Genomic DNA, 17,588 nt, shown 5'->3' with positions numbered 1-17,588 from the left:
AAAGAGACTGCATCTATTTCGTGCTTACAGTGTTGGTCATTATAATGCACTCTAATGCGCTGTAATCTAATACATAGATTCGTTTATTTAAATCTGTGTCTATTATCAAATGAGTAAAGCTGATATCAGTCATATTTGCAGTGTCTTCCTGGCTCCGCTGCAGGCTTCAGCACTCATCTAGTTTAAATTGATGGTTCATTGACTTTAAACATGAAATCAGTTCAATGACAGTTGACCAGGAGCAATGACCTTCAAGCTAACTTCCTTTTTGTTTATACACCTTTGTCATCCATCATGTGCAGCAAAGCATAAAGGATTTATATTATGTTACATGTTTTTCTTACTTTTTAAAACACAGAGGTCGACCATCAAAATAAAGTTGAGCAGGAGGAACATCTATTTTCCAAAATTTCAGTATTTCTTTTCCAGGAATTCAAATTTTGAACAACTACCTGCAGTCGTCTTTGAAATACTGTAACAAATAAGGAAGAGAGTGTCAGATTCATTCTTCACAAAGTCTCCTGCTGCATCTGTCTGCTGACAGACAGAGAGTTAGTGTCTCAACTGTGTCAAAAACCCATTTCCCTCTCTCATTCCTCCTCTTCAGCCACATCCTGTTGTGCCCTGGCCGGAGGCGCCCATTTAACTCTGATATACGATGGCAGGCCGGAGCAGAGCCCCAGGTTTAGCTCACTGACGTCAGATTGAGGAACTCTCTCTGTCTCCTGCTAATGATACCCCACCCTCCTTTTCCTCTGACTTCTTCCCTCCTTCACCGCCTCTGTCTGAGCGTCAGATCAAAGGTGAGAGCCACGGGCAGAGCTCGCAGAAAAAAGAGGCTCTGATGAGACACTGCCTCCTCCTCCTCAGTGCCTCTCTGCTCTGTGATGAAGATGAGAGTTAGTGGAAGTGCTCACTCAGTCAGCAATCACTTTACGCTGGAAGTTGGCATCAAAGAAATTCCGCTCGTCTCAGAAATCACGTATAATGAAAGCTCTCCAGAGGATACCTGTTGGTAGTAGATTTGTGTGAAATTATTTCAGAGATGTTTTACGGCTGAAATGTTTCATCTCTTTGTGTGGGATTATAATTTGAGAAACATAAATGTGAACCCAGAAGATAAAAGAACAACAACCAAAAGATTTAAACAAGACAGCTGCAGGTAAAGTTTGAGATAAAACTGTAAACATGAAGTAAACATATATATATATATACATATATCAACATATATATACCAACACAATAGTGGGTTAATGTTACACAGAAAGCCACTCAAGACAAAGGGTTGTTCTGATCCAGTTTTAGTGTTATTTTTTTATTTTACGGTTGGGTTATTTATCCAAACTAAAGCTTTATAATCTACTCCTTTTAAACTTACATGTCACAGTTTGTTATTGTTAACAACTGTATCACTAAACTGTGCTGTAAGAACTGTGATTGTTATACGTACGTCATTTTGTATGTCAAACAATACATCTGTGACAGTTTTCAGCTAAAGCTAGTTGTAACACCAGGTCAAAATAACAAATTGTTGCTGGGTAAAACTGAATGTTGTGTTGGTGGTATATTGACCTTCAAATTAGGTAAAATTTGAACCCAGTGATTTTTAGCTTGCACTAAATGGATTTGCAAACATATTAAACAGGTAGCATACTATGTTTATTAAAAAAAAGCTTTATTAATGGTTAAAATATGATGTACTGATGCTTTAAAGATTATTAATGAGACATTAATAACAACAACATTTGGTTGTGAAAACTCTTTTTAGTTACAGCTCCTTAGTTCCTCAGGAAAATGCCTCCATCGGACCTTTTGACCACCAAAATCCATTAATTAGAAACTTATTAACATTTATAATTGCAGTCTTGATGACTTATTGAAAAATAAAATACTCACAGGTACTTTTAATGCATTACAAACATTTCTAACTGCATTGTTATCAAATGGAAATGGTAAACACCACTGAAAAGGATTTTCCCAACCTGACAGCCCACAACTTGCTATTATAGCTTATAGATGATTTATAAATTAAATGTTATCAATATCCACAAATCTTGAGATGAATCTATTGGTAGATTATGCACAATTCTGTAATAAATCTACATGATCAGAAGGATTAGCAGGACCTGGCCTGACGTTACGTCATTGTCAACGTAAGGGCGTGTTGATAAAGTTTACTTCAAACACAAGATGGCTGCGCGCATGGAGGAGTCGTGAGACAGGAAAGCAGGTCATTTACAGCTAATTTAAAGGCTGAATATGACATTTACGACATGGACTAATGGTTTTATATCAGCGACCATAATGCGGACATAAAGAGCTGGAAATAAAGCAGTAAGTTGTTTTTAAAAACGTGTTTTATATTCTGCTTCATGCTTCACTCAGAGCAACAACACACAGACTGAACCAGAAAACAACAAATAATTAACTTTAACGAGCTGAGCGAGCACAAACAGACACAAAGAGATGTTTACTTTGACTTTATGTGTCGATATTTGCTCTGTTGTGTTGATAGACCAGAAAAATACGTTTCATACGTGTGAAATCAATGTCATGACAGCATGAAGGATGTTTCAAAATGCTAAAAATGAATCATATTTGAATTTAGTAACGTGTTATAATTGTAATAGAGGAACAGAAACACTTCAAGAGAATCAAATTGTGATGTTTAAAGGACAGATTCACAATTTTTCATGTCAACAGTCAGGGGGCCAAGTGAATAAGAAAACACTGAGGAAACTAAAGACATAAACAACAAAAATAAACAACATTAGGGACAATTGCAAGGTACATAAAGAAATATATACACATGCATACACATATACTGTATATATGCATACATGCATAAAAAGAGAAAAAGACTCAGTTAAAGAAATAAAAACCAACAGCTCATGACCAAAGAAGTTTAGTCTATGAGTTGTTGTTCGGAAAGTTTTGTAAAAATGATTTTTAAGGTGAGATTTAAAAGCAGCAACAGAGTCAGCCGCTCCAGAGTTCCTGTTCATACTGACTATTAAAAATATTCCCTTCAAATGTGCTTTCAATGTAAGTGACGGGGGACAAAATCCACACAGTTATTTTGTGTAAAAATGTATTTAAAAGTTTATTTGAAGCTTATATGAAGCTTCAGCGGTCTGAGAACAGTTTAGCATCAACTTCGCTCTGTGTTTCCTCAGACAGTGTTTCTCTGTTGAGCTGTGGTGGAAGTATAGTAATAAAAAGAGTGACTTTCAGACTGCTGAAGCTTCATATTAACTTCAAATAAAGTTACTATTGTTATTTTTATTATTATTATTATTAGATAAACTTTTCAATACATGCTGCACTGAAGGAGATTTGTGGATTTTGGGCCTCATCATTTACATTGTAAGTGCATTATGATCTATAGTGTCAGACAATAGTGACACGTTGCCGTTCACACTTTCCCAGAGCACAAAGTGACATCTTCAAATTACTGAGCCAACATTCAAAAACCCAGATTTATTCAGTTTATGTAAAACAGACAAAAGCAGCAAATCCTCTCATTTGAGAAGCTGTAACTTGTCAATGTTTGGTTTCACTTTTACTTGAAATATACATGAAAACAATGATTAAAAATGGTTTCTGATTAATTTTCTATCATTTGACTAATTGATGAATCAACTAGAGCTGCAACTAATGATTATTTTCATTATCGATTAATCCGTTGATGATTTTCTTGATTAGTCGTTCGGGCTATAAATTTTTAGAAAATGGTGAAAAATGTTGATCACTGTTTCCCAAAGCACAAGATGACGTCATCAAATGTATTTTGTCCCGACCAACAACACACACACCCAAAAGATTTCTTTTTCATTTTCATTTTTGCTTTAAAAAAAGACTAAATGATTAATCGATTATCAAGGCAGTTGGGGATTAATTTTCTGTCGACTTATCTTTTCATCTCCAGTGTTTATTGACAGTAAAGTTATTTCTAATGTGGATATCAGGACCGAGCAGGCATTATTGATGATGATTATTGATTCCACTTTCGCTCAGCTAGAACAACAAGAGACACTTCAGCTCTGCCACAGTTTTACAGCCACAGGTGAAATAATAAGTTGATTAACAGACTGAAAATTAATCACCAAACATTTTGATAATTAATTAATTAATCATTTAAGTCTATTTTTCGAGGTAAAATGCACATTCTCTCGAGTATCAAGCTTCTCAAATGTAAGGATTTTTTTTTTGTGCATTTTTTTAAAAGTAGTAAACTTAATATTTTTGGGGTTTAGACTGTTGGACGGACAAAACAAACAATTTAAAAACGCCACCTTGGGCTTCGTGAAATTATGATGGACATTTTTATTTATTTATGGATCAAATGATTAATTGATTATCTAACGAATAATCTGCAGATCAAAATAATCACCAGTTGCAGCCCTAATTACAATAATCAGTCCCAATCACATGTTCAGTATATCATATACTGATGCAGATATGATACCAGAGTTTATGTCATGAAATCAAAACTTTTTTTGATATGTCACTTTGAGGTATAAAAAATATTTTTCTAAAAAATGCCTTTTTAAAAAAAATAAAATACTTTTCTAACTTTTTTTTTTAAAGCCAAATGTCTCAAATGTAACAGTGAGACTAGACTAAAATGAGTAAAATTATTATTTAAATCAGTAAAGATTTGATTAAGAAGAATAAGAAATACAAGTCAGACAGAGAATTTGACCAAACACTCAATTTTGGATACTCGTTAATAGAGATACATGTTGTTCAGCACCCAAAAAGTAACTGAAGTTCAATGACTGATCTCCAGCGTTGCCTTCACATGCAGCGGTGCCAGCGTGCTGTTTGCAGAAGTTTTCAGTCACTCTTTAACAGGAGACGCCCGCATGGATGAGCCCAGTCACCATAGAAACATTTTCTCAGTCTCTCGCCTCAACCCACTCACTCGCACCGCCAGAGATGCACACAACCTTGAGTGCTCAACGCTCCCAGCCTCAGCCTGAGGGAGGAGTGTTGGTTGCTGCGGTGCTGAGGTTATACTACAGAGAATTCAGTGAAAAACGCTTTCCCATAAGCAGGTGGGTGGAGGAGAGGAGGGGAGAGAGATCGCTTCTCACTTGTTTTACAGTATTTAGGCATAAAAAAGCTTGGTTATCCCCGAAAGCTTTGTCCATGCTGGTCAGTAAATCTTTCAGGCTCATCACATTCTTGTTGAATGATGTGGAGTCTCGTAGTTTAACTAAGTTTTGCACGGCATCACTTTTATTTACCTCATTTACATTTTTATCTCAGTCAGGCCTCAGAGATGATCACTTTTTCCACTCCGCAGCTCAAAAGGTCTCGCAGTCTGAGATCCGGATGTGTCACTGCTGTGAAATACTCTCTTGACATGTCAGGTTAGCAGCAGTTTTCCTCCGCTGTAAAGGAGGCAGAGACTGTACAGAAACCTCTCAGGTTACCTTGGAAACTGTGTTTATGTACATCTGTGTAGGAGACAAATTTAGGTCAAATTGTTTTTTTCTTACATGCAGTTGACTGTCTGACCTACATTAAGCCACTGGAAAGTCTGGACTGTCTGCAGCCTTTTTGATGTAGCCAACAACAAAATGTTTGTGTCATTAGTTTTTAATTGTAGCACTGGTTAACTGGGTAATCTGGTTAATTTGTTAACTGGGTTATCCATCTTTTGCATTTCTAAAAGAAATAATTTCAAAACTGAGAGTGAGTAAATATTCTGTACACAGGTGTTGTCCTGTCATGCTGAGGGAGAGACGTGTATAAAATTGCAGGGCAGTTTCACAGGAGATAAATCAGTGAATAATTGCAAAATCATTTGATTCAAGACGTCGTTCTCACGTCTGAGCGGGCGGCCCAATGAGAGCCTGTCCAGAATGTAATCACATCACACTGAATAACCCTCTTATTTCACAAAATCCTGCACAGAACACAGACTGTGAAAAAAAATAAATTATACGTTAAGAGCTGCGGAGCCGAGATCGGTCGCTTTGTTGTGTCTGAGCTTACAATCCATGGTGAAGCTTTGAACTGCGCCTGTTGTTGAGTGGGATACATTTTAATGGCATGTGGGCGATGTATGTAGTTGTAGGCATTTCTGTGGGTTAAAAGTGTGTGATTACATTTTTTAATGTACCATTATACCATTTAGTTTTGTTTAGGATATTAAACCTTTAGAGACAAATTTCAACAAGTGTTTTTGTCAGGAGAAATATTTTGTCTCCAAAGTTTGAAGACTCTAAAAAGCATCTTAAAACAAGAAACAAGCTTTGTTAAAACTTAACACTGAAATCGATGTTTGTCTGATTTCACGTAAAAATAAAGTAAATGCAGGGAAACGATGATTGATGATGATCTGATGAACATCCAATGGAATCATATCATGTTAGTTTTACAAAATTAATAATGAGACCAAGAAAATCATAACTAAATACTGCAAATTTTTTTACCAAAATTAGTTGCTTAAAGTTTTTGTTTTACACACTTTAAGTGTTTTCTGATGTAATGAACATCACTGGAACACAGTTCATTGCATTCAACATTAATGTAGGGCTGCAACCAATAGTTATTTTCATTATTGATAAATCAGCCACATCTTTTTTGATTAATTCTGTAAAATGTCGCAAAATAGAAAAACTCCCCATCATGAAAGGCCTTTTTCTCAGCAGACATGTTGACTTGTCATAAGCAGGTAAAAGCACAAGTGTTTAAGGCTACAACTAGTGATTATTTTCATTATCAATTAATTTTCTGATTATTTTTTTTTGTGAATCGTTTTGGTCCATAAAACATCAGAACAGTAATAAATCAGATGTCTTATTTTGTCCAAACAACAGTCCAGAGCCCAAAGATATTAAACTTTCTGTGATGTAAGAGAAAGAAAAGCAGCGACCTAAACAATTAATCGATTATCAACACTTTCTATATAAAAATAAATTTCAGCTAATTAACTAATTGATTAATTGACTAGTTGTTGCAACTCCACAGGTGTTACTAATAACTGTCCCAGTAAATCATGACAGTGAACCAGTATGAATAACACCAGGACCCTCAATCTGGAAACAGCTAAATGGAATTCAGCCATCATTCATTTTATTATTTACACCTGAGCTTTTCCTTCTGTGACGCGTCAAAATGTCACCTGTGAAAAAAGGCTTGTTTCCCAGAGATCAAGGTGACGTCTTCAGATTACTTGTTTTGTCTGATTAAGAGTCCGACACTCAAAGACGTTAAGTTTACAGTGATATGAAAAAACAAAAGTAGCAAATTCTCACATTTGAGACACGGGAACTGAAAAATATTTGGCATTTGCTTAGTAAATGGCTTAAATTACTCTTTTGTTATCAAAATTGTTACAGATTAATTAATTAAAAAGTCATTTCAGCTTCACTTTCAATAACTTACCCATCCCGTCCCTCTGCCTGCCAGTTTACAGCGTCTGTTCCTGTTTCAGGTGACAGAACCATGCAGGTCTCGGTGAGAAAGTTGGCTCTGTATCCTCTGGGTGTTGCCCGGTCCGGCCAAATCAGGGGTGCTCTCCTGAACCCAGTACCCCGCCTCCTGTCCCCTAGCAGCCGCACCCTGTTCAGTGAAACAGGAGTGTGGGAGAAGGACTACCGGACGGACACCCGGCGCAGAGTGGAAGAATGGTGGCACCCACGAATCATGGCACAGTGGCGCAAGGATGCGCTGAAGGAGGTAAGACGGCCGACGGTCTTCAGCTTGGTGATTGGATATAAATCTGTGAAAGTGTCTACATGTGCAATAGCGACAGTTAGGATCATGTTCTCTCAGGATCCAGATTATGTGTTATGGACAATAAACATCATATCCTGGATTTAGAAACCTACATGAACCCTTATCCTGGTTTTGAGAAAAGTGTGTGAGCACCTGATCCACTTCTCTGATTATTCTCTGCCATGCTTGCAGCTGTGTGCTGAACTACTTATTCATTAGTCAATAAAGGAAAAAAATATGATGTAAATGATGTTAATGAACACACTGAAATTGAAGGAAAGTCTAAGCTTAATGTAGCAGAGTTATATGGCGCTGGGGCTGCAAGTAATAATTATTTTTTACCGTTGATTGATCTGACAAGACGTTTAGTTAACAACAGAGAAAAGCAGCAAATCAATCCTCATATTTGAGAAGCTGGAACCAGCAAATGTTTGTCATTTTCAATTTTCATTAAAGAGCTTCTAACAATGATTTGAATATGAAAATAGTGACTAATTAATTTTCTGCCAACTGAATCCTTTCAGCTTTACATGCAGCAGAGTTTAAGCAGCCAGGAGCCAAAAAAATGTTGAGGTGACTCAATCGGTACAGAAATAAATGGATGACATGTTTAGGAATCAAGACACACCTGCAGACAGATGATCAGAAACCTTTATACTAAGATGTATACATATATACAGTATATGAATCACCAGGTTTCTCATGTTCTATATAAACTTCATGTCCCGAAAGAGATCAAAACCAGGATAACATTCAAAACTGGGACACTAATGTACATGAAATTGCACGCTGTGAGTCTTGTAAGTTTTCTGAAAGTCTTTCATGTAATGGACAGAACTGCTGGCTTTTAAATCTGCTATTTTTGACATCACTCATACTGTAAAAACAGCTGTCAGTGCTGTTGAGAAAAACCAAGGTTGTATAAGCCCACTCACTGTGCTGAAAAAAATCCACATTCACAAAATCTATCAATTTGGACAAATCTGTATGTATACATTTAAAACACCTTTTAGCCTTTTTTCAAAAAATAATTGATCAATAGGTCATTAAGCACCCATCCAGATGACTCTCAACTATTACTGGCTCTGGCCCTTGTAGCTCATCTTGGACCCAGAGCTGATTATATATCCTAATGATCTGAGCGTGCGGCTGTCTGGGACAGGCTGACAGTGATTAAGTGCATTCATGACAGCCCTGGTCCTAATTAATTAATTTATTGAAAAATTCATGACTCGGATTTCCTGTAATCACGTATAGCTGGATGTAAGCGGTACTTACAGTGTTGCTGTGGTAACAGTGTTGTGACTGTAAACCATCCATAATCAGTGCTGCCGCCGCTCACATTCTGACACTATAATCAGACGCTGTTAGAGCCTCATACAGTAATACACAAGAAGTCATCGCTCCCGCTCTGTATATGATGAGTTATTATTGGTGTCCTGACCTCATCAGGTTAATGCAGTGTCCTTTATTCAAAACTCATTCAAAAGCCAGACTGATAATGGAGGAGAGGAGCTCCTTCACTGTTATTGTGGTCTCTCAGGATTAAAAGTTTTTTGATCTCCTCCTCATCCCATGAGATTTTTGTACACATAATTATTTTCCCAGGGCTCCAACAGGAAGAAGTTTTATGTCCTCTCCATGTTTCCATACCCATCTGGGCGACTACACATGGGCCACGTTCGAGTTTATACCATCAGTGACACCATCGGCCACTTCCAGAGAATGAGAGGACATCAGGTACGTGTCTTTTCTTTAACGTGTCATCACCGTTTCACTGCTTTTTATGAATGTGCAGTATTTTTTCCCAAAAGTAGAAATTGGAGAGAATATTGAAAGAATATTGAACGTATGACTGTGACATTAAATACAAGATCAATAGACAGCAAAGGGGATTTTCAGCACCAGAGATGGTAAGTGGAGTTATCAAAATATAACTCACTTTCATTGAAACAAGAATTTAAACAATGTTTGGATGAAACAGCCAATGAATATGTTATTGGTCAATAGCAATTCCACATTCATTGACAGATTTGTTGTCATGAGCAATAAGACAAGTTTAAAGGTTATTTCATGTATATGCTCGCATCACTTCTCAAACCAGGTGGCATGTCCTTTCAGAACAGAAACAAAGCCACTTATTATGACTTGAAGCTTTAAAGTTTTCATTTACGCCCGAGTCTCTTTGTTGCTTGTTATCTGGCCCTCACCACACGTCTCCTTCTGTGGCTAAACTCTCAGTTATATAATATACTGAAGCACTATGAGGGATGTATTTTAATGTAGCGTGTTGTCATAATTCAGCTTTCCTGACTGAGTTCAAATGTTCTGAAAAAGTTTGATTTGGCTAAAGCATCATTCAGTACTCTAACAGTCTCTCATTTGGAGTCCCTCCATATTTGATATACAATATAATAATGTATATTAAATATATATTTAACTGCTGACATCTGTGTCCACACTTCTCTTTGCTTACAAAGAGGCACCGTTCACCATAACACATTAATAAGAATATTACCATCTCTGTTTGCACTCCCTCACTGAACTGTGACACTGCTTATCGCTTTACTCATGTTCACCTCTCACAGTGTGCACATCATATAACACACTATGTGTAGCATTAATGTACTGTAAGTACCATTAGGAGCATAATGATACCTCCTCACACTGCTGTTTTTCAATTACGTAACCAAAGTTTACACAGTCCAAGGAGCATGTAATTAGATTTTTCTGTGCTTGTCCTTGAGTTTATAAATGTGAGGCCCAGTGCACATCTGAGCATCAAGGACATTATTTTAGTGGAGGGAATTCATTTCTAATCAAGAACTTTATTGTTTAATTCACATTTTTGCTATTTTTAATGTTTTTTTTTAATATACGTTACACTTTTTTGTTGCAATTACCTAATTATAAACATTATGTTGTTGGTTAAAAACCTTTTTGTGATTTTTGATGTTTTTACTTAAACTCCACAATCTCCACAAACACATTTTTTTAAGACCCCTTAAACATTTAGAACCGTTTCATAATGAAGATAAACCCCGGTGCTTGAAGGCTGACAATTTGTGAGAATATAAGTAGTGGTGGAAGAAGTTTGAACCTCTCCATGAGGCCTCCTTTTGCGGCTACAATTGGGTGTAAATAAGGTAAAAGTAAAATCCATATTCTCGATCTCAAGCGCTCGAGTGTGTTATTGACTCGACTCTGTTTCAAATCAAAGCGTTGCGATCGATATTCAGCTCTCTGTTTGAGTCCACTAAACTGTGGGCGTTGATGAAGCTGTGACCGGTGTCTGACACACATATCCTGCAGTCACCCACATCCTCTGACATTACGGCGACAACATATGTTCAGTTCTTTCCCTTTGGTTTGTCCTCACACCGTCTGACGATAAGGTTGTTGTATGACAAGCCTCTCCTCTCTTTGCTTTTTGTTTTCCTGGTAGATTTTGTGGTGTGTATCTCCCTCACCTGCAGAGAGAATCCCTTCGGTCTGATTCCTCCCCAAACAGAAACACGGTTTCACATGACTGGCAACTACTTTCTGCCCGAGAGTGTACTTTCTCTCAGCATCTGTCAGAAAGCAAACCTTGTTCCACTGTATGCACACAGTCTGCTCTGTTCACTAGTTAATTAAGGAAGGGTACATTCTGTCGATGGTCACACCCTGTAGCAATTTTCTGGATTTCAAGGAGTTTTTCATGTGTGAGGGAATGGTCTTTTAAATAATAAAATGCAATTATTTTCTACTCAGACCAAATGTTCCTGTTGTTCTCCACCAACATCTCATCAAATCTCATCGTTACTGAGCTTCTAATGACTTGATTAGTGTGCGATTTCCACAATTTGTTTGCTGTAGAATAAGCAAGGAACTACTTTCTCCTAAACAAGTAGTCCAAATAATGAAAGTATGAAAGTCCCCCTCCACTCAATAATGTGTTTTGCCTATTATCACTTCAGTTGGATGTTTGAGCTTCACTGTGCAGAGTTTTCACCTTCATTTGCTGAAAATAGAAATTTTCTCTGAGCTCACCTTAAATTTGTTACATCACAAGTACTTTGGGGCCAATGGTGGTCCAGTATACCACTTACACAAGTGTGATATGGAAACTTATACCATGGTCTGGATGAATACTCGATTCTGATTGGCTGCAGGGTGTCCATTAATTCCTGATAATAGACACCAACTATGTTGTTACAGTGAAATTGTCTGTTCACCGTTTTAAATTAATGTGCTGGCTAAAATGAGTAACCATAGCAACAGGGACACAGTCAAAGCCTCCGTTTATAATTTATTGCAACACGTTAACAAGCTTACAAATTACCACAATGAGTGACTTCAACGTTTCTTTTAACCTATTTTGGAGAATATGACAAATTTGATGACTGGGGTGCAGCTGAAGAAAGAGAAACTGAAAAGAAAAGAGAGAAACGGCACAAAGAGTTAATAACAGGGGAATTAAATCAAATAGAAGATGAAAAAGATGAGACACAAAAAAACAACAATGAAATGGGCAGTTAATACCTTCAGTGCCTCATCCACTGAACACCACAGGATGGCAACTGTATCTTGAATGTATTCGCTGTTCAACTCACTACATCAGGTTGCAGCTGACAGTAGACATGGCCTATCATTTGTTTGTGAAAATCTTGATATTGATCTGGGGACAATGACATGGCTTGATAGCTAGCTTGTCTTGTTGTTTGTGTGTCAAATTATATTTACTGTTTGTCAACCATAAATCTTGCTAGCATAACGTTAGCTTTCTGGCTCATAGCTGAGCCAAAGGATTATTTTAGCTGAGTGGACATCTGCTATTCTCCTGTTGCCAAGTCGTATCTAAGGTTCGTCCTATATACTGGAGCAGTAAACAACATTTCCATTGCATAAGAACCTTAACGGATGGGAATGATTGTCCCAGGTATTAGTCAAATCCCACTGGTGTTACCAGGGGAGTTATGGTTTGTGGAAAAACTTTAGATTTTGATTGCAAAATGGTCTTAATTTTTTTTTTCTTTGGAAAGTGACCATTGAGGTGTCCATTATCAGCAATTAATGGACTCCATGGCCTCCCCGTCATCCATTAATTGCTGATAATGGACACTTCGTCAGGCATTATCCCTTACTTGAAACCTCCAGTGCACATACACTGAGAATAGACATAAGATGTCTTCATACACTGGAATGAAGACACGTTGTGTCCAGCAGTTAAACTAGCTGTTTCCTACTGTTTCTAGTCTTTATGCTAAGCTAAGCTAACAGGCTGCTGGCTGTAGCCTCATATTTACCACACAGACATGAGAATGATACTGTATCAGTCTTCTCATCTCATTCTAACGTGTATGTCCCAAAATGTCAAACTATTTATTTAAACCAAAAGTAACTGCATGGTGAGATACCACCACAGCTACAGTAGATCAGAAAATCTTTTTCATAATTTGGGTGAACTGACCCTTTAACGATTTAAATGAAAGCAAATTAATCACGCTTGTCTTCTTCTTGTCCTTTATTCTGCAGTTGCTTGTGCACATGGGCTGTTGTGTAAAACTCTGAAACTTAAATGGCAAAAGGTGTTTTGTAATGAATAAGCTGAATTCATCTAATTGCAGAGTGAGCACTGAAAGACATTTTAACATTGTCAGGATCAGGAAGTACAAGAGTTTGGTTTAACATCAATTAGTGTGATGAGAAAACCGACAAATCGTTGGCGTTGCATTTCAAAGCCGCCACAGATGGAGTGAAGCTTTTAGCTGAGACTGTGTGGGTGGACACTTGCGTGAAGCAGTGTGGCCCCACATTCACAAAATCAGTCTCCTAGCACTCCCGTCCTTCTTGCTGTGACACTGAAGAGCCTGGAGATGTGGATGGATGCATCTGTCACAGGTTGGCACTGACTTATTTGACATTACAGCAGACAGATCGTCATAAAAACAGCCTCCAGTGTCTCCCACGTCCATCTACCTCTGCCTCTTGTCACTAGCGCTGTGAAATGTGAGACTCCGTGATAACAGGTTAGGAATGAAACTGTAAAGAGTCGCGCTAGTCTTCGTGCTTTGTGTGGACAGAAGGATAAGTGGAGCTGAAGCTATTAGCAGTGAAAAGATAATTTGCCTCTGCCACTCTCTTTGAACTTTGAGAATTGAGCTCGCTAATGCAGCCTGTCCATCACAGCTGCTCCCTGTAACGACACCTCATGAATTCTGTCTCGGTTTAATGGAGTTTACACTGAATAAACAACATAGTAGCGTATCCGTCCTAATGAGGTGCATGTTTTTCTCTGCGTTGTTATTTACATAGGCTATCTCCAGCTTTTGCCTGACTCTCAGGGTGCCTGTATTCCCCCTGAGCAGTCACAGTGGTCCGCTGTGCTGAGCTCTCTTAGCCTAATACCATCCAGTACTCGGCTTTACAAATGAGGGCCATGCAGTTACCAAGGATACCAATTCATCTGAAACATCAGACCCGATGGAGTCCATACAACGATCCTCTCCAGTCCTCGACTCCTTGTCACTCTGCTACTCCTCTACTTTGCTCATGCCTTCAACTCCTGCGCTTTCATCTCGTCTCTCTCTCAGCGAGCAGAGAAACACAAGCCAAGGAGCTTGAGGGGAAAAGAGATGAGTGAAAAGAGACGTCATCGTGAGTCAACTATGATTCATGTCAAGGAGAGTGTAATGTTATGGGAGGGGGGGCAATAAAATGTGGATGTGAATAAAAGTTATAGAGGAGGAGAGCAGTCATAGAGAGAAAGTGGCAGCAGATCATGGTGGTGTTTTAAGAAATTCATTTGCATCAATTCCATATAGATGTTAATGGCTGTCTAGTATTTAAAGCCGTCACGTCCTCATCCTCTATTCTGAACTCAGCCTGGCTCTGACATTATATAACAGCTGCATTAAATTTCAGACTACATCTGTGAACCACAATGTGTAATGGAGTTGAGATCAGCAGGGGGACAACACATTATCATATAGAGGTCATCATGTGTGGTACATTAAGGGAAACTTGATGCTATTTGGCTGAATAAATTACTTCCTAAAAAAGATGGAAGTGAAATATTTTTGTTTTTACTCTCACTGCTGGCTCAGATCCTCGTGTTTTATATCAGAATAGGTAACAAAAAGACTAAACTCAAAGGAAGTCAGTTATCTTTAAAGTCTGTTAAGTTTAAATTGGTATTTTCATTATGCTTAATCTGTAGATTAATTTCTGTTTAACTTTTTATAGTTAAAATTTTCCAGAGCCCAAGGTGACATCCTCGAATTGCTTGATTTGTCCGACCAACTCTCCAAAATCCTAAAATATTCAATTTAGGGCTGCAACTAACGATTATTTTCACTGTCGATTAATCTGTTTATTATTTTCTTGATTAATTGGTTAGTTTGGTCTGTAAAATGTCAGAAAATGGTAAAAAATTAAGGTGACATCCCCAAAAGTTTTCTTTTATCCCATCCAACAGTTCACAACCCAACAAGATATTCAGTGTACTATCGTAAAAGACAGAAAATACTCACATTTAAAAAGCTGTAATCAGAGAATTGGGATGCTCTTTTCTTGTTGTTGCTGATAATGATTTCAGTGCTAATACAGAGCCACTAACTGCATCCACAGGTGTTAAATCCAATGGGTTGGGATGCTTTTGGACTCCCAGCAGAGAACGCAGCCATTGAGAGAGGTCTCGACCCAGAGGACTGGACTAAAAGGTACGTACATCAAATCTGTCTTTAATGAGACTTCATCATTTATACAATTCTCACATGTTGCTGTTCTGCGTTCTCTCCTCAGTAACATACAGTCCATGCGGGAGCAGCTGGACAACCTTGGCCTTTGCTTCAACTGGGACCGGGTGAGTAGAAACAAGAAGTCAGCATCAACCAAGGAGTTTGGCAAGTTTAGGTCTGGTTTGCTCACTTCTGCATGAGCGTGACACCTCGCACTGTTGACCTAACTCTGGCTTTTCTTGACAGGAAGTCACCACTTGTCTTCCCGACTACTACAGGTGGACACAGTATCTGTTTATTAAGCTCTTTGAAGCAGGACTGGCCTATCAGAAAGAGGTAGGATTGGCCTTTTGCGCTAAAGTGCTTATCCTGGTTTTCTTTCGGCAGGAATAATATGATTGGTTTGGGTTTGAGGTCCCTGACAGTGACAGAAGCAGCTCAACCGTCACCCCTGGAAGAAAATGAATAAAATGAAAAACAGAGAGTTCGGTAGAAGCCTTTTGATAATGTGTAATGAAATGGGGATGACCTTGAAATAAAGCTTGCGGTCTGTCTATTAAATTTAAGCTACTTGCTAAGCTCTACTTTTTCATTTTAACAGTGTGTGTATGCATCTACTCATTTGTGTGTGTGTGTGTGTGTGTGTTATCCAGGCTGTGGTGAACTGGGACCCTGTTGACCAGACAGTGCTGGCTGATGAGCAAGTGGATGAAAACGGTCGCTCCTGGAGGTCTGGCGCTCTGGTGGAGCAGAAGCTGCTCACACAATGGTTCATCAAGACCACAAACTATGCCAAGGTATGGCTCTGTAGTGTGTGTGTGTGTCTCTGTGTGTGCTGTATGTGTGACAAGTGGCGTCTGAATGGCTGGCCAGCAGCTTCACGAGCAGCAGGGCCGTCTGATAACAATCATGGCTGACAGTTCAGTCACAGCAACTGCAGCCCTGCCTCTCCAGTTCTGCAATCAGACCCCTGGAGACCGTCATTTGTAGCCTGGCTTCCTCTGACCAACGACAGAGACCAGCCGACTCGGGGTAATACCATCAGGCTGGCTGATGAGAAGCCTCCACCTTTTTAGCGCAGAGGGGAACAGGCCCGGTGCAGGGTGAAATTGCCACCTCTGGACTCATATGAGTCACCCACAGGAAAGAGGGTTCATGCATTAAACATGTAGCACACGCACGTGCGTCGTTGGACATGTAGGAACGCGCTGCGTAGTTGTCCTCTAGAAGAAAAGGGTTTTTGTTTTATGTGGGATTGGAGAGAAATTTTCTCACACTCTTATAAATCCATCATGTAAACTTGAGTTAATCATTTTATAAGTTGTGAATATGTGGCAAACTGGTGCCATGAGAGGAGCAGGTAGAGCAAGTGTGACAAAATTAAGTTTCTAATTTGTCTGAGTGGATTTTAATGCTGTACTTAAATAGAATAGAAACGAATTACTGCCTGGGAGGTGTGAAGTCACTCTGAAAATGTCTGGTGTGCTTTGGAAAATGGTTAGAAATCATGTAAAGTAGTGATTTATAGTTAATGAGCTCAAACTAGCAAAACACTGGTTTTGTCCTTTGAGGGTAACGTTAATTCTTTTTGCCAGTTTTATCATTTTGATTTAAAAAAAAATCACTTTGTCCACATTCAAGCCTCACCCAGTGCTGAAGTCGCCCGTGCTTGTCCATGTCAGAGGTGTGAGTGGAGGTGGAAGCAGCCGACTGTGACAATGTGTTCTTGCATTTCTAATTTTCTCTGACAAAACGGAGAAGTGAGAGGGAAGAGAAGAGGGAGGTGTTAAGGAAAAGAAGTGAGAAAGACAGACGGAGAGAAAGGAGGACCGCGTCAAAACGGAGCCTGCCAAATGAAAAAAAAAAAAAAAAAAACCCAAAAAACGCTGCAATTGGACTGTGATTTCCTGCTTTCTCTGCTCGCCTGCACACGTGTTTGAGTCTGCAACATTTATTCAGTGGTCATCAGTTTGTCCTGCGTCGTGCTCAAAGAGTTTCCTCATAAATTGTAACCACAGTTTTTCTTCCAGGACACAGATGAATACATATTATTACTAATATGTGTGTGCAGAAAATGACAAAATGATCACGTGGCAACAGCAGAGTTTCCAATTTCATGCATAATCACACTTG

At 38.6% G+C, this 17,588-nt stretch overlaps 1 protein-coding gene across 2 annotated transcripts in view; it reads left to right on the top strand.

Annotated features, from left to right (window-relative positions):
* Positions 1–2,179: 2,179 nt before the first annotated feature.
* lars2 (leucyl-tRNA synthetase 2, mitochondrial) overlaps positions 2,180–17,588 on the top strand; it is a 30,932-nt gene continuing 15,523 nt past the window's right edge. The window contains exons 1-7 of one of the 2 annotated variants that reach the window (XM_044359808.1): positions 2,180–2,334; positions 7,451–7,695; positions 9,343–9,474; positions 15,346–15,437; positions 15,520–15,580; positions 15,702–15,791; positions 16,109–16,252. In XM_044359808.1, the coding sequence (XP_044215743.1) occupies positions 7,462–7,695; positions 9,343–9,474; positions 15,346–15,437; positions 15,520–15,580; positions 15,702–15,791; positions 16,109–16,252 (753 nt within the window). In that variant the 5' untranslated portion in view covers positions 2,180–2,334; positions 7,451–7,461. Of the gene's footprint in view, positions 2,335–7,450; positions 7,696–9,342; positions 9,475–14,108; positions 14,374–15,345; positions 15,438–15,519; positions 15,581–15,701; positions 15,792–16,108; positions 16,253–17,588 lie in introns of those variants that run through there. The other variant, XM_044359809.1, reaches the window with a different exon arrangement.

This window comes from Thunnus albacares, chromosome 8 (assembly GCF_914725855.1).
Source record: "Thunnus albacares chromosome 8, fThuAlb1.1, whole genome shotgun sequence".
NCBI classification, from domain to species: Eukaryota; Metazoa; Chordata; class Actinopteri; order Scombriformes; family Scombridae; genus Thunnus; species Thunnus albacares.
This window is presented reverse-complemented; position numbering and strand designations above follow the sequence as displayed.